This window comes from Echiichthys vipera (genome assembly GCF_963691815.1).
Source record: "Echiichthys vipera genome assembly, chromosome: 19".
NCBI classification, from domain to species: Eukaryota; Metazoa; Chordata; class Actinopteri; order Perciformes; family Trachinidae; genus Echiichthys; species Echiichthys vipera.
This window is the reverse complement of record NC_139844.1, coordinates 16,090,298-16,108,706: the sequence shown is the minus strand read 5'-3', so window position 1 is coordinate 16,108,706 and position 18,409 is coordinate 16,090,298. Positions and strand designations below refer to the sequence as shown.

Here is an 18,409-nt window from a genome sequence, read left to right as displayed (position 1 = left end):
ATATATGCATTTGAATGTCCTTTTGCGTATTGAGCAACCCTTTTGGCTGTAGCTGTCTGCCTTCTTGAACAGTTCATTTTTTTAACAAATCATAATCAAACTACCTGCCAATGATCTCCTCCCAAAGAGGGGAGGGGCACGATGTATGGAAAAGTAAAAAAAGGAGAAGTCAGAAAAGCAGGAGGCAAATAGAGCCAAAAGGTAGGTGGTGCAGGTATTTTGCTTAGACAGTAAGAGTAATATTTGCCATCAGGCTTGGATTTTTTTTTTTTATTCCAATCCACACAAAGAACTGAATGACAATGGCTGAGTACAAGCTAGAAGTGACCACAGGCAACATGGCATATGCAGGGACATTTGACCATATACATGTAACATTAATTGGAACTGGAGGGGAGAGTGAACGAACTGAGCTGGACAACTTCGGTTTAGATTTTAAAACTGGGATGGTAAGTTCAGTCCAATTGCTGTGGTCTTTACCTAGTTTGTAAAGTGTCCTGAGATAACTTTTGTTATGATTTGGCACTATAAATAAAATTGAATTGAATTGCAGTGAATTGAATTGAATTGAATTGAATTGGCCATTATTTAATATATGAGTCTCAAATTAGGTACGACCATACTCTTTTGTCTTGTGCATGCATGAGTGTTGGGGTGACACAGGTGTAATTTGTCTACATAAGTACGTAACTCTTTTAGATCTAGATAACCTCACTTATTTTACTCTACTACAATTATGATGACTATTTTTTGTTTGAAAAAGACCTGTTCGTAAAGGACCCAGGTCAATAAGATCTGTTCCACTGTAATTGCAGCCAAATGTAGACAACAGATGAAAATCCATGCAAACCCAGAACATCTGAAGGTTAAGGCTGCATGTTAACTAACTGAAAATAGCTCAGGGGCCATCATGACGCAACTACAGTAATGCATGCAGCTGATCGACATGATCATCTATGTATTGATAGATGTGGATTTGTTGCAAATCATTTAAAAGTGTGTCTCTTTTGTTAAATAAAGACAAAATTAAAAGAATTGTGCAGCCCTTGCTTTTTTTTTTTCTTTTTTTCATTTCTGCTGAACACACCCTCGGGTTAAATATGTTCAGTATGTGCTCATAAAATCCGTGTCATACAGTGATTTTTATTGTTTTTCCTTGCACAGATACATACTTGAGATGATGTCAACAGAAAGCTCTGTTACATTTGACTAAGAACTGTAGTTTGGGAGTATTGTGAGTCTGTTAGTCTTCATTTTAAGATATACTGATGAAAGGCTGTGACATCTGTTGCTTACGGTATATTCCGTACCAGCAAAAATAGCTATTTGAACGACTGTTGCAATTGCTTTGTCTTTCATATTTGTTGATCTACCTTGATGTAATTCATCCTTCATTTGTGACAGGCACATGGTATAATGTCATAATGTTTTCCAGACAGGGACCTACACTGTGAAAACCAGTTTGTCTCTTGGGAAAGTTCTGCTGGTCAAAGTGGAGAAAGATCCTCTTTTTCTTCTCCCAGAGGATGAGTGGTACTTATCCAAAATAGTGGTGACGACTCCGGAAGGAGATACCATGCTTTTCCCCTGTTACAGATGGATCTCCAGGGGAGAACTGGTGGAGTTGAGAGGAGGGAGAGGTCTGCCTCCAAGTCCCCAAATAATTCATATATAGATCATTTATAATAAGATGTATAGATATCTTTTGTTTTCACACCTTTTTGACATGTTTTGAATGTTCTTTTCACGCCTCAGCCATGACGGTTTTTGAGGAGGACCACCCCCTGTTGATTGAGCACAGGAAAAAAGAGCTGAATCTCAAAAAGAACTTTTACCAGTAGGTTGTTTACAGTACCAAGAGCTGCAATTATGCCCTCAGAAGTTAATCTGGAGAAATGTCTTTTTCAAGAATTTGTTTGTTTTTTTAAGATGGAAGACTTTGGCTGAAGGACTACCTCACATCAACCACTTCGATAATGTGTCTGAGCTACCAGCTGAAATCCGCTTTTCTAAGTCCAAAGCAACAGAAATAGATAATACAAAAATGATAACGTGGGTATACACATATATTAGTGTTGGACAAGATCTCTGAAATTTAAAACATTCAAATCAGTATGTTGTTTAATCCAGTATGGTTTTACCCCTTTTTCTTTTTTTTTTACCATCTCTTATTTCAGTGGTCTTGAACTCAAGCTTAAGGGGCTGCTTGGATCTAGGGAAACATGGGAGAGCATTGAAGACTTGAAAAACATCTTCTGCTATAAAAAGACAACAATGTCAGGTAACCTTTTCTTCCATTTTCCAGTTCTGCAGCATAACTCAACACAAAAATGTAACTAGTAGTACTAGTAGTAGTAGTGAAATATATACAAGACATTACAATACAACATTAACAGTATATTCTGTTAAGAGAAGCAGTTTGATCCACAGTCCATGCTGCACTATTCCAATCGACCTCACAATGTTGAATTACATTAAATAGGAGATTGTTCTGGTTGGGTAAAACAATTAGTTTTTCTACAAAATAAAATTATTTCAGGATTAAACCATAATCTTGTTTTCAATTAAATTACTGTGATCATTATGTTGTACTTCAAACCGAAATAAAAATTTTTTAGACATTAGCTATTACATATTACATTTGTAAATTGCTATTATTTCAGAGTATGTTGCAGAGCACTGGAAGGAAGATACATTTTATGGATCCCAGTTTCTGAACGCAGTCAACCCCAATGTGATCAAGCGCTGCTCAAAGCTTCCCCCAAACTTTCCAGTCACAGAGGAAATGGTGAAGCCGTTCCTGGAAGAGGGAAGCTCTCTGCATGAGGAAATGAAGGTATGAAAGGAGAGTGGCTTTAAAACTTTGCTTTGGCACTACGTGTGGTTTTACAGAGTTCAATTTAATCACAGTGTAAAGTCTCTGAATCCTATTGCCTTGAGTTCAAAGCTGTGATACTAGTTGATGTCCTAAACACTTCTTTCTTCTGTCTTCCCTTCACAAACAGAAAGGCAATATATTCCTCTATGACCAGAAGAAGATGGATGGAATACCCCCTAGAACCTATAATGGTGAACCTCTGCATGTGACTCCTGGTCTCTGTTTGTTCTATATGAACCCAGAAAACAAACTGATGCCAATTGCAATACAGGTATTTGACTAATGGAGCCACTCAGCAACAATATTCACACCGTATAAACCGGTCTACTCCAAGCAGCAACCTTCGGGGCTGAAAATTTAGGCCAGTCCAGAAGTGTCAAACACTGCAGTTCCTCAAATGGCCACTTGAGGGTGCTCCAAAAGCAAGTCAATCCCTTAGATCGTCATGTTAAAATGCAACTTAACAGCAGAAATAAACATGTTAACAGCCTCTTTCGCTAATTTAACCATTCATGGCGGATTTCACTTTTATGTAGCCCACTTATTTCAATTATATTAAAGCTTAAAGTTACATAATACATAATTATAGATGTGGACTCTTGGAGTAACAGTTGAATGCCGTCACTAGCTAGCTCAGCAACCAGGCTTCATTTGGGCCCACCTCAGGTCCATTCACTTTTATCTCTTTGATCATTTTTGGAATAGAAAGGAGCAGGGAGGAGCAGAACCAGTGGGTGAAATACGGGTAAATCTCTAGCTGATGCATTTTTGGAGAGCAGTATGTCCAACTACTGTATATTGTGTTAACTGCAGAGGAGAAGTCTATGAACAGTACTTATATGGATTTATTTTTGGTGCATCCAGAGGTTTTTGAGAATCAGGCTCAATACGGTAACAACAGCATCTTCAGTGCTGCGCTCTTGCTTATACACAATCTGGTATGGGTCAAGTTTATCCTGTATAGACTGAGAAAGCATGATGAAAAAGATGATTCTCTTCATTAATACAAAGGTTAGGGCAGCAGGTTGAAAGTCATGGCACTCTTTGGGACATAGGTTCTTAGGAAGTGGAATTATGTGTGAAGGCTGTCAGGGCAGTGTATGTCTAGTGAATGCTGGCTGCCACACCAGGGTTAGCTCCTATATGTCTTTGGGATAGGGGCACTGATGTTGTCAGGGCTGGTGGATTTCGCCGGAGATTGGCAAAGATTATTGGCAGTGCTGGTCTGGATTTCCGTTGCTACAGTCTCCTTCAGGTCAGCTCAGTTACCAAAGGATGCTAGCTAGCAGCTGGGTTGTACCTTTGTCTACACGTATCCCTGTGTCTCAGAGATTCAGAAGTGTGTTCTGAGCATATGCAAGCACAAGTCAGCTCACATTGCACTGTTACTCTGGGCCAGTACATACATTTGTTCACATACTACTGTGTTTATCAGGTTTGGGAGACACCATGCACATGTGTCGCCAGCTGAACAGCGCCCCTCTCTCTGTCTTCTTTATCTTATATCTTGTTTTATCACACTTTTAACACTACTCAGGTATTGCTGCTTGCAGCTTACTGGAAAACCACCAGTCCAAACAACTTCAAACTGTGTTTCCTTGGGTCCTGAGCAATACACCTGCCATGGAATATTTGTGTCCCCTAGCAATGCTAGTATATGGGTAATTTGCTAACAGCTAGCTATTTGGGACCAAGCTATTTCTGGGACAAAATCGTTCATCATGAAAGCAACATTGTTGATGCTTGAAATATTTTTGTTTGCCACAGTGTAACATCACAAGTTTATTTTTCTTCATCTGTACTGTAGCTAGCTACAGTCAGCTGTACCCAGCATACCATTCAGCAGTGTAACAGCTAATAAGGTTTCCTCTCAATCAGTACCAGTGTACACATAATGCACTTCTAATGAGTATGTCCCGATTTCAAGAGCTAATACTCAACACCCAACTTCCTTGGGTACAAAGCAATACATGAAGGTAATGGTATAAACTGTGTTATCGAATTCTAGCTGCATCAACAACCTTCTGAGCAGAACCCCATCTTCCTGCCCAGTGATTCAGAGACTGATTGGCTGCTTGCAAAGATGTTTATTAGAAATGCAGATTCCATGGATCATCAAGCAGTCCATCACCTCATGAACACTCACTTTCTGGCAGAGGTCTATGCTGTTGCCACTCTTCGCAGTTTCTCTGTGATTCATCCCCTCTACAAGGTATGATAACACAGTAGAGGTCATACTGCTGGTGCACTTTTTTCTATTCCCTTGATCTTATCACCCAGTGCCCATGTTGTGTAAGTAGCAAATGTGTTTACACAGCAGAAAGCATTCAATCCTTTCCCCTTAAATAAAAGGGCAATACATTAACTGGACGTTGTATTTTCCTGTTATTTAAAGGGTGCACTATTAAGTTAGTAAGATTAGTGATGAGAACCAGTGATATAGAACATATGCCATAGATCATCAAAATAGGGACCTTGGAGTTAAACTTTCCTTTTCCCTATTTGTGTCTATAAAATATAGCACATTGAGAGGCATCACACTGAGGCTCTTTTTCCTAGTGAGTCAATAAGTAGTTGTAAATCTGTGTTAGCAAGGGTCTGAATAGTGCAGAGCAAATACAACAGATACATTTGGGAGTTCAACCCCAGCATTCTATTTAGACAAGGACTTTTTTACTCACTTTTCAAATTAACAGCGGATTCATAAGTGAAAGTTAAGTTCATATAGATCATATATGTATTCATCAGCATTTGATGATCAGCAACCTGTTGACAGGCTTGCATTGGTGATCGACCCAAATAAGCATCTTACTTTAAATTTTAAGATTCTTCCCTCTGTCTGTACAGCTGCTGTTTCCACACTTCAGGAGCACTATCTACATAAACACCAAAGGCCGCAAATCTCTTTTTGGACCTGATGGGGTTTTAAGTAAAGTATGGCTCTTTATATATATTTATGAATAATCGGATTATTCAGATTATATTGCAACTTACAAAACAACAAAAATACACAATATTTGTGTTTTTTTTTATTTACAGAGTTCACTTGGATATGACGGACTGACAGAGCTCATGAGACGGTCTCACTCTGAAACGACCTACAGCTCTCTCTGTCTGCCAGAGAACATCACTGCACGAGGGCTGGAGTCTGTCCCCAACTTCTACTACAGAGATGATGGCCTGAGGCTGTGGAGCATCATCAACAGGTTACTTAAAAATCAAATACTTAAATCTTACTCAAAAACTTACTTAAATCAATACTGACACTGTCCATGTTGAATAACTTTTGAAAGCAACAACTCCTTTTTTCACAAACAAATCTAACTCTCCCAAATTTTAAATAAAATCATTTTGTGTTCACCAGCTTTGTGACGGCAGTAGTGCAGTACTATTATCCCTCAGACAGTGAGGTGCGTAAAGACACTGAACTGCAGGAATGGATCAGTGAGATATTCACACATGCCTTCTTAGGAAACAAAGCCTCAGGTAACTAACCCATGTTCTAAAGTCATTTGTAAACACTATTTTCAATGCAGATGGTGAATCTCAAAGATTAAGTGACAATGATCGTGCCCCAAACAGGGTTTCCGGCAGCCTTTCATACAGTCGAGGAAGTAATCAAGTTCATCACCATGGTGATCTTCACAGTGTCGGCTCAACATGCTGCAGTTAACAGTGGGCAGGTAAATAGTTGGGACAATAGATATTACTTGCTTGATCAGGTATTAACTTTGTTTTAACCGTTCAAATGTATGAAACATTTGGCAACTAACCAACAAGAAGAGCTAATTCATGCAGTTTTTCAGGCTGGACCCAATTATTCAACTATTAGGTAGGTATTTTCAATTATGGGATTCATATTTATTTATTTATTTTCAAAACTGTACAATTTAGTGAAGATAAACACAGTGAAAGGTTGCATGTAACGCCAGTGCAATCTAATGCGGCCCTGGCTGTTTGGCTCTTCATTGCTGATTCATGCTGCTCACTGATTGCATTTCCCAACTAGATTTACATCCCATTTCAGTAATGTTTAAAATAACAATCAATTTACCGATTTAGTTACCCATTAAAGTTGATACATATTGAAGGTTCTTTCATAATAGTTTGACACTCCTGGATGCCCAATGGCTAGCTCCTGCTGCACAAACCTCCTCCAACCACTAAGAGGCAGTCAAGTATGAAGACACATTTGGAGAACCTTCCACATGTTGACTAGACAGTCCGACTTGTTGAGCTCAGTAACTCATTCTACCACCGTAAAACCATTCAGGAGAAGAGTTTGGATTGAGCTTTAAAGGTCCCACATTGTAAAATGTGAGGTTCCCATGTTTTTTAAATTTTTTTATTATAGAGCCGGTTGAGGTCTGACCCTTAATTATATACAGTTTTATACTTCCTTTAATAGGCGTCGTCCCATCACGTGTTATTCATCAAAACTAAAAACAATCAGGAACTCTATGTTTTTTAAATGTAGTCAAGCAGGTTGGAGAGGTTGAGTCGTACTTGCCCTCACATGTTACCTCGACTGTTCTCACATAACTTAATAGGTTATGTAAGCTCAGTAACACAAACATCCAAGTGACGTAACAATAGGCCAAATGCATTTTTGAGTGAAGGGAGTATCAAAAACAACACAACAGTATTACGCACTGAAATTTCTTTTATAATTTAGTTTGACTACCACTCCTGGGTGCCCAATGGCTCGCTTCTGCTGCTCAAACCTCCCCCAACATCTAAGGGCATGTCAGGCATGAAGACAATTTTGGAGACCCTCCCGGATGTTGGACAGACAGTGAGTTTTGCAGCGTTGGCATGGGTACTTTCAGAAAAGTACACTGATGTGGTAAGTTTGGTAATGATAAAAGCTCATTATAACCCATTTTGACTATAACCCCCAATTTTAAAAGTACTTTAAAAGAAGTCACCAAACAAAATGCTTTTTTTTTTCATGTCATCTTGACAGGTTCTCTTGGGTTCATACCCTGAGGAGCGATTTGATGAGCCTGCCCCTAAGCAGATGATTAAGGAATTTCAAGCAGAGTTGTCCCACCTCAGTGAAGCAATTACAACAAGAAACTCACAGCTTGAACCACCCTACACATATCTGAACCCCACTGAGATAGAGAACAGTATAGCTATTTAACTAAGCCTGATAAAGCCTGTTTTATTCTTTTGCATTAGTCAATACCTTCGTAACACCTGTATTGCTGGCTGGGTTGTGTTAACCTCTGGGGGACTATATTCTGGTTTGTATTATGTTCAGTTAGGCTATGTAGTACATGTATCTTTGTGTGAATTACATAGACGTGCTGAGAAATAGTTTAATAATAAGCAGTTTGTGTACAGTAGCACATGTTTAAGCTTGGACTCATGATTTATATAAATTAGGTCATATTCCAAGAAAACAGACATCTGCTGATCAGTGATGACATAATGTGATGAATTGTAACTGTTCTCGTACTCCTAATAATATAACAGGTTTGTCTTTGATAAAATTATCTCATTGTGCAAGGCACCTCATTATTTATATGCAAGACCAAGAATATGGTAGCACATTTCCTGCCCACGAGTTATTCCTTGGCTGCAATGATGGTGTGATGATGGCAAAAGCACAGATGCAGAAGACTTGGAAACACTGACCAATAAGAACAAAATGTTTTTTCTTCAGCAGGGAAGTTTAAAGGGACAGCTGCAATACAGGTTTCAAGAGGGTTAATACAGGTTTCTTCAGAAAGACTGAGAAAAATAATGTTTCTTTGAACATGAAAGCATGTAAACACATCTAGTACACATCCACAATACAAGTATGCTAAACAAAATAGCATATTATGGGGCCTTTAAGGCCTTGCAGTGACCGTAAATAAATATTTATTAGATATGTGAATATTATGCGACATTATTACCTCAACTATAAAAGTATAGAACATACTAATAATCGTACCAAATACATAATTAAATACATAAAATGCAATGCAACATGATACATAAGATTAACAATAGTTAACAATATTCAAGTCTTTTTCTAGTTTCTCGAAAACTGACACAATCTAGGCTATCAGCAATAATTGACAGCTCACAGAAATGTTCTGAACTAAGAGAAAATTCCTGTGTTGCATTACAGTAATTAATAAAAAAAAATATGCAGCTTATGGTCGATAATCCTGGTTTACATGCGGTGATTGTTAAATGAGGAGATGAATCTATGAAAGAGGTATTGCACTGACAGTGGTTTTCCAACCTGTGTATGCCGCATCACAAGAATTACGTACCTGTCAAGTCTACCAAATGTAAGCCAGGTGGTTCACTTGATTAAGACTAAGGAACTACCTAATTAAATAAAACAAAACTTCAGACGGAGTTACTTCATTTGTAACTCTTTTTTATAAGCAAGTCAGCTGTTTCTTGGAACCAAAGCTTCATCAACATCTCAACAGTGACCACTCATGAACCTATCCATTTCTACCTCTTTCTCTCATCACATTCGGTATAACAGGAGTGTCAAACCTAACACTGTAACCCTTTGCTATTTACGTAAGGAGTTAAAACATTGGTGTATGGTATTTGTATAGAGTATTTAACTCTTTTAACAACAAAGCAAAATCAGACCTGAGGTCAGGTTTACTACTTCTTTAATTAAAAGACACATACACATTTCCAGGTTGAAGTCTTTTTACATAATTTATAAAATAAATCCACAGGGCAGTAGCAGTGCCTAGTACATGATACAGTATTTGGAACGGACACCACTGAAAGGCACAGAATAATACCGTATCATCTTATCTTATTGTGATGGCACTGTAGATGTGTTACTTGGATATCTAAACTACTATTTTAACTAGATAAAGAAGGAGGAGCTGTATGTTGAGTGTATGACATTTGAACATAATCTAAATGTAAACTTGTGGGTGTTGACACGTTGTAAACACACTTGTCATCTGTAAATCAGCTCAGTGTGGCAGTTTAACAAGCATAGCTGCTGTAGTCTGAAATTTGGACCATAGGGCTGCTCAAGTATATGAAAATAACAAGTCTATTTGCGATGACAGTTAGAGATTACAAGCATCTGGAACCTGTACCTGCCTATCTGTGTGCATCCTTTCCCTTTTCTACCAGTTAATTATGTTCAGACTTGCTACCCCTGGCAGGAAGCCTATGTATTTTAGTCTTCCTAGACTAAAGTATCAGCCTGCACTAGTCACCTCACACTCACACTCCTCAAACCAATAATTTTGTGTACTTAATTGTGTACCAAGGGAAGGATTCATGTGTGTGTGTCCGTGTGTGTGTGTGTGTGTGTGTGTGATTGTGTGTGTGTGTGTGTGTGTGTGTGTGTGCATACGTGTGTACTTTCGTGTAAACACATTAAAAACCAGAAACACAACATTGTTTAGAGTTTGATCACCTTTTATATCAGAGCACAGTGGTGGAACGACTTACTGTAGAAGGACAGCAGAAAGAGAGAGCAAGAAAAGACCACAGACCAGAGAGAGTGAAACCTGGACCTGTAGCCATAAGGCAAAAAGGTAGTACAAAAAGCCTCAATCTGAAGGTAAGGGTACAGTAGGAACTTTCCTCATATTTCCTTATGGTATGACAGTTGATGATCGAAACAGAAACAACAAAACTTTCTCGACAAAGCTAACCGTTGACAAGCTTTTTCGATGCCTGTGAATGAACATTTCGAGTCAAAAGCTTTTAGCAAATTAATTATTAGCAAATTTAAAGTTTTCTTTTGCAGAGATGATTAATTATTGCTATTTATTTTGTTTCTTTGTCCGAACAGTTTCCACAGACTGACAATGTCAGAGTACACACTAGAGGTGACAACAGGTGACCTGCAACATGCAGGAACATGGGACCACATAAATGTCACCTTATTTGGAACTGAAGGGCAGAGTCAGGCTACGGAGTTGGACAACATTGGCATCGACTTTAAAACTGGGAAAGTGAGTTGAATCCAGAACAAATAACATATAATATATATAAAAATATATATACATATAATAATTCTCAAGCTAGGTCTGGGGACAATGTGATGGCTTTTGTTTGTGCTACATTTATTCTGAGGTAATATTTTTCTCTATCTAATGACTAATTCAAGTTGAAGGGTTGACAAACACGAAATACAATTTAACCGTATGTTAAAAACAATCACTGCTACCTAGCTATCAGCCACCTCACATTCCCAAAATCAATATCAAGACTATGAGAGATAACAACAGTACTGAAATGAGAGCTATCTGCGCATTACCAATGGAAGCATTAAAGTAACTAATCAGTTACGCAATCATTTTTGGTGAAAGTAATCAGTACAGTCATTTAGTTATTTTTTAATGAGGTTATTAGTAAGTGTGTGTAGGTGTCCGCTTATAATTGATACTCTGTAGCCAATCAGAATCAAGTATTGACCCGGACCATGGTATAAACACAACCTTCTGTCATTTCCATCAAACACTTTCGACATAGCAACTTTAGAACTGTACATGTCCCGAATGGACATGTACCTACACGCTAAATCTGTTTTGCGATTCAACCTCAGACAGTACTCGCAAATGAAGGCGTATCAACCAAACTAGTAGCTTCCTGTTGTTAGTTTTTGCATTTATTTTTGTATTGTTCAGACATGCGATGGCAGCCCTGGAAAACTGTGCTGATAAACAAGCTAATACTTCTTTTCATTCTTCGCCCATGATGCTGAAGAACATCTGCACCAATCAACTCACTGCTGTGTTTCTAGCTCCACCGTTTAGTATCAGATCAGTCTGCCAGGTACCTCAACAGAGAGGTATTAAAAAATGGGTCAGAATGAAACAGTCCTATCCACAACTTTTCAGTGCAAAGAACTGAACGGGACTGCTTGGTAGAAACAAGGCTCAATGGCATTTTATCTTTATGGGTCTACAGTCACATGACACATTTAAATACAGTTTCACTCATGTGAAATAAGCCACTATTGTAAAAAGCCCAAATATTCCCAAAAAGGATAAAGACTTTTGACAAGCTAGTTGGCATGATTGTCTATCACTGCATGTGCATACTGTAAGGTTTGTACATTAAAGTAACTATTTTAGAGGAGGTGCTTGCCTATGTGATGTTCTACTGAATATCGTAGGTTAAATGTGTATATACTACACCATAACATACATGTTGAACTGTACTTTATTTTATTTCTTTATATTCATATTATCCTTATCCCAAGACAGGGACCTACAGCCTGAAAACCAGTTTGTCTCTGGGGAAACTCCTGCTGGTCAAAGTGGAGAAAGATCCTCTTTTTCTTCTCCCAGAAAATGAGTGGTACTTATCCAAAATAGTGGTGACGACTCCAGAAGGAGATACCATGCTTTTCCCCTGTTACAGATGGATCTCCAGGGGAGAACTGGTGGAGCTGAGAGGAGGAAGAGGTCTGCCTTAAATTTCCCAAATAATTGATATATAAATGAATATTAAGATTTTAATATGTCCTTTGTTTTCACATTTTTTCACACACAAATTTATTTTTTTCATTCAAAATGCTTCGCACACCTCAGCCATGAAGGTTTTTGAGGAGGACCATCCCCTGTTGATTGACCATCGGAAAAATGAGCTGAACCTTAAAAGGGATGTTTACCAGTAAGTTTTCATGTGTGCATAGAGCTGCAGTTATCATCTCAGAAGTTTATCTGGAGAAACGTCTAGTTGCTTTTTGATAAAGGTTTTTTTTTTTTTTTTTAGATGGAAGATTTTGGCTGAAGGATTACCACACATCAACCATTACGATGATGTTTCTGAGCTCCCAGCTGAAGTTTCCTTTTCTAAATCCAAAGTTACTGAAATGAGCAATTCAAGAACGATAACGTGGGTATACATACACTGGAAACAACCAACAACCATATATATATATATATATATATATATATATATATATATATATTCTCAAAAAGTAAATTTAAAGCATTCATATCAGTTTGTTATTTGATTGTTTATTGTGCTTTCTCTTTTTTCCCCTGTTTTACTTCAGTGGTCTTGAACTCAAGCTTAAGGGGATGGCTGGGTCTAATGAAAAATGGGAAAGCATTGAAGACATAAAAAAAATCTTCTGGTGGAAAAAGACACCACTGTCAGGTAACTTTCCCCCTCCATTATCTTCTGCAGCATTACTCGGAGTTTCATAACAATAGATAGGTACAATAGTAAAACCTTTCAGAAACAAGCCAATAATTTTGTTTTTAGTTGAGTGACATTTAAGACAGGCATTATACTAGATATTTCATTTGCAAATTGTTTTTATGTCAGAGTATACTGCAGAGCACTGGAAGGAAGATGACTTTTATGGATCCCAGTTTCTGAACTCAGTCAACCCCAATGTGATCAAGCGCTGCTCAACGCTTCCCCCAAACTTTCCAGTCACAGAGGAAATGGTGAAGCCGTTCCTGCAAGAGGGAAGCTCTCTGCATAAGGAAATGAAGGTATGAAAGGAGAGTGGCTTTAAAACTTTGCTTTGGCACTACGTGTGATTTTACAGAGTTCAATTTAATTACAGTGGAAAGTCTCTGAATCCTATTGCCTTGAGTTCAAAGCTGTGATACTTCTCGATGTCCTTAACACTTAACCCTTCTGTCTTCCCTTTACAAACAGAAAGGCAATATATTCCTCTATGACCAGAAGAAGATGGATGGAATACCCCCTAGAACCTATAATGGTGAACCTCTGCATGTGACTCCTGGTCTCTGTTTGCTCTACATGAACCCAGAAAACAAACTGATGCCAATTGCAATACAGGTATTTTACTGATGGAGCACATCAGTCATCATATTTGTACTGTTCTGAAGTAAAATGACTGCTGATATGGTATATCCGGGAACAAAAGCGTTCATTCTGAAAGTTACATTGCTGGTGCTTGAAATAGACAAAGAGAGAGCTGTACCCAGCACTTTGGTTCAGCAGTCTGATAAATATGTCCTGAGACTGTCCTGACAATTTGATCAGATAAATGGTTGCAGAGAAAGCCAAAAGACAGAGACACTTTTTAAATGTCAGTTATATTCCCCATACATTAGTATTGTTGCGCTATTTTAACATACACAAATTAAATGTGTTTTCATCACATTGTAGCTGCATCAACAACCTTCTGAGCAGAACCCCATCTTCCTGCCCAGTGATTCAGAGACTGACTGGCTGCTTGCCAAGATGTTTATTAAAAATGCAGATTTCATGGATCATCAAGCAGTCCATCACCTGATGAACACTCACTTTCTGGCAGAGGTCTATGCTGTTGCCACTCTTCGCAGCTTCTCTGTGATTCATCCCCTCTACAAGGTATGATTACACAGCAGAGGTCAAAGTGCTGGTGCACTTTTTCTATTCCCTAAGTCTGAATTGATGATTTGACTTTTAATTAAATGGTTTATCAGGTATTTCTCCTTTAGGTCTTTACGAATCGATAGTAGAGTGGAGTGGAGTCAGGAAACAGGGGGGACACTCGGAGAACTGCAGTTTTTCACAATACTTATTGGATCAACCAGGAAGTCGCTGTGTTGGGGGCTCGGTTTACTCTAATAAAAAAAAAAGCCCTTAAAAAAACCTGTTTTCAGTTTTGTTTGCTTATGGCTTCCTTTGCTGATCGATACAACCATGATGTGCTACCTGTTTGTTCAAATAAGTAAATAAATAATAGCCTTTTACTTTGACTTTTAAAATTCTTCCCTCTGTCTGTACAGCTGCTGCTTCCACACTTCCGTTACACGCTCTTCATAAATGCTAAAGCCCGCAAAGATCTTCTTGCACCTGATGGGGGTTTAAGTAAAGTATGGCTCCTTAAAATGTACAATCATCACTATTCAGACTATTCCAACAATATAGCACCTTGCAAAACAAAGTTTTAGCCTTTAATTTTTTGTAAAAATGTAGACTTTGTGTCTCAGTAAATATTTGAGCATTATTTATTCTCAGAGTTCACTTGGATATGAAGGACTGATAGAGCTCATGAGACGATCTCACTCTGAAACGACCTACAGCTCCCTCTGTCTGCCAGAGAACATCACTGCACGGGGACTGGAGTCTGTCCCCAACTTCTACTACAGAGATGATGGCCTGAAGCTGTGGAGCATCATCAACAGGTTACTTAAATCAATACTGACACTGTCCATGTTGATGTTGTTGCTTTTAAACGAGCAGCAACTCATTTTTTCACATACAAATATAATTTACCCAAATGTTAAATAAAATGACTCTGTGTTCACCAGCTTTGTGAAGGCGGTAGTGCAGTACTATTATCCCTCAGACAGTGAGGTGCGCAAAGACACTGAGCTGCAGGAATGGATCAGTGAGATATTCACACATGCCTTCTTAGGAAACACAGCCTCAGGTAACTAACCCATGTTCTGAAGTCATTTGTAAGCATTATTTACATATATGTATGTAGATATAAACAGATATTCATATATATATTGTAAATATACATACTGTTTATACACACTGTATGTATAAACATCACATTAGCCTATAATATTTGAGATTTTTCAATGCAGATGTTGAATGTCTTGAACTGATAATGATCGTGCTGCCAACAGGGTTTCCAGCAGACTTTCATACAGTCGCGGAGGTGATCAAGTTTATCACCATGGTGATCTTCACAGTGACGGCTCAACATGCTGCAGTTAACAGTGGGCAGGTAAATAGCTGTGACAGTTGAATACATATTGATGATAAATCAAGTAAAGACTGTCTTACCACATATACAGAGCAGGTATAAACCTTTCCCCTATTGGTTTTGCAAGGGCGCCATTGCTGCATCTGGGGTTAAGCACCTCCCAAGATAATTGTATTTCTTTCTTTTTTCTTTCAACAGCCCAGAGTGATTTTCCACCGATACCAGAATTTTAACTCTTGCAGCCAGTGTGACAATGAAAAACTAAATAAAGTATCAAGTTTGTTTTAATACAGATCTGCAATCTGCTTCATACTATTTTTCTTTTAATACTTCCCTTTAGCAGGGCATTAGTTGAGCATTACAATGGTGCAAACGTTGCATTTGCTATATAGATTTACATCCCTTTTTCTGTCATGTTTAAATTAGAATCAGTTTGTTTCCTTTCAAAGTTGATGCATATTCAAGGTCTTTCTATACTTTAGTTTGACTACGTGTCCTGGATGCCCAATGCCTCAGACCTGATGCTAAAACCTCCACCAATGACTAAGGGGCAGTCGAGCATGAAAACGATTTTGGAGACCCTCCCAGATGTTGGCAAGACAGTCAGCTTTGCAGCAATGCTTTGGCTGCTTTCAGACAAATACACAGATGTTGTAAGTGGGATCATTCTCACCTATCCACAAAGTGAAAATATCTTTTTTTCAGAATGCTGTGTCAGTTTTAATTTTCCGTGTTGTTTTTGTCACGTTGGCAGGTTGTCTTAGGTTCATACCCTGAGGAGCGATTCGATGAGCCTGCCCCTAAGCAGATGATTAACGACTTTCAAGCAAAGTTGTCTCACCTCACTGAAGCAATTACCATGAGGAACACACAGCTCAAAATTCCCTACACATATCTGAACCCAGCTGAGATAGAGAACAGTGTTTCGATTTAGTCAAACCACCTTTAAAAATGAAAGGAGAAGACTCTGGAATTAAAATCAGACGACTTTCCTTTAGTGAGTTTAAAGGGCTACACTTATGATAACGATTTCTCCGATGGGTTTAGTCATCTTAATGACCTTTTTGTGTGCTTCTATTTAAACCTTGGGACTGCCCATCAACCTCTGGTAGATGCAGGAAAGTAGTTACCACGAGTACATGTGTGACCTCGAGTGTGAGCAAGAGCAGTGAGGGCGAAGCGTGACGCAAATATTTCTCAGTAGATGTGCCATGTATTTCTTTACTTTCTATGTGAAAATCCATGTTAAACTAAATATTAATCATATAGTAGTTTTGACATACTTTAACTAGTGTCTGGAGTGGGACTTTAACTATTATTAGTATTTGTATGTACATGTACATACATTGCATGCTGGGATGTGTGTTGAACTCTCAAGGGCTTTATTCTGGCTTGTATAATGTTAAGGCTATGGTAGGGTTAGGGTACCTGTATCTTTATGCATATTATGTAGACATAGATGCAAGTTAAGAAATAACTTAAGAGAGCAGTAGTAGTAATACGGGTAGCAAATGTTTATGCTTGGACTCATGACGTATTGATTAGGGCATAGTCAAAAACAGCAAACATCTGCTGATAAGTAATGACATACTGTAATGTGATCAAATGTAACTTCATTATATGAACACAGGTAATTGTCTTTAAAACTATGATCTCACATGAAACTATGACATATCACATGAATACTACTCAGTATTTACAGTAAATGTAAGCAAGACCAAGACTACAGTATAATTGACTCTTCACTACGTTTTAAGGAGACCAAACAGGAGAGAATTCAAAGAGAAAAGCCAGAGGCATCAACTATCAAAACAGGTACTCTGCAGGCCCTTTGGTGCTTGTGCAACAACAATAGATTCCTCACATTGAAATGAAATTCTGGCGTAAAGTTTACCCCAGGGTCTTTTTCCGCAAATACACTCATCAAATAGGCCACCAGGACCAGTTTTTCGAGTAACAACTATTGACGGAGATATCCCCGAAACTAATGGGTCTAACACTGATTAGCTAGGAAAAGCATTTTTAACGCATTGAAACAGCTTTTTTAGCAACTAATACTGCTCAAGATAACACCAAACCTCTGCAGTAGCATGAGAAGAGTCCCTGCACATAAAACAAAGCACCAATGGGCTCCCTCCTTTTGGAGTGTATTTGGTAATTGACTTGAATGGACTTTACTGCGAGAGGAGCTGCTACCGGGGCCAGTTGGTAAATCTTTCAAAACACTCTTTTAATAAACCCTGTGTTCACTAACTACGTTGTTGGTGCTTTGGTTAATGTGTAGGGACTCTTATCATGCAGAGGTTTGTTTTTATTTTAATGCATTCACCGTGCTGCCTCGAGCTAATCAGTGTTAGCCGCATTCAGGTGTTAGCGACTGTTAGCGGCTCTGCAGGATATCTCTAAAAAATTTGTCTTGATGGCTTATTTGATGAGTGTATTTGCCGAAAAAGACCCTGGGATGACTCCAGGAATTTCACTTTAAGTTGTCGACATGTTGTTGGTACTAATAAAAACGCATCGGTTCCTACTTAAATTTAGGCATACTAAATGAAAAGAACAATATGGGGAGCAAAGGAGTAAGAAATCAGCATTTTAGATTAAAGAGAGAATAAATTAGATTTCTTTAAAAATGTTTGGTATGTACAGAATACAGTACTGGGAAACAAAACAGTGAGGATGAATCAACGGCCTTTGAGCCAATCCCATCTCTCCCCCCAGTGACCTGGAAATGATCTGTTTAGTTTCTAAAGAAAATATTTTACCAGTCCATGTTTATGTTGTCTGAGGACAGGGACACAGTAAGTTCGACATTTTGATATAAATGTTCTGCTTTTCCAGAACAAGACTTGTACTTTCAAAAATAAAGTTTTCAAGATTGTGTGGATTTATCCTCC

The 18,409-nt window shown here is 38.3% G+C and overlaps 1 protein-coding gene across 1 annotated transcript; it reads left to right on the top strand.

Moving 5' to 3' along the window:
* Window positions 1-296: 296 nt before the first annotated feature.
* On the top strand, window positions 297-16,446 carry LOC310962223 (uncharacterized protein; the record flags this gene model as incomplete). The annotated part of the gene is made up of 29 exons (XM_083934611.1): window positions 297-449; window positions 1,436-1,640; window positions 1,756-1,837; window positions 1,930-2,052; window positions 2,178-2,281; window positions 2,664-2,836; window positions 3,006-3,149; window positions 4,887-5,090; window positions 5,726-5,812; window positions 5,918-6,084; window positions 6,243-6,364; window positions 6,461-6,561; window positions 7,554-7,724; window positions 7,845-8,010; window positions 10,273-10,396; window positions 10,665-10,827; window positions 12,081-12,285; window positions 12,412-12,493; window positions 12,596-12,718; window positions 12,882-12,985; window positions 13,157-13,329; window positions 13,499-13,642; window positions 13,976-14,179; window positions 14,581-14,667; window positions 14,813-14,979; window positions 15,106-15,227; window positions 15,433-15,533; window positions 15,995-16,165; window positions 16,267-16,446. The coding sequence occupies 29 exons, from the start codon at window positions 297-299 to the stop codon at window positions 16,444-16,446; spliced, it is 4,152 nt and encodes a 1,383-aa protein (XP_083790737.1).
* Between the last annotated feature and the right edge of the window lie 1,963 nt (window positions 16,447-18,409).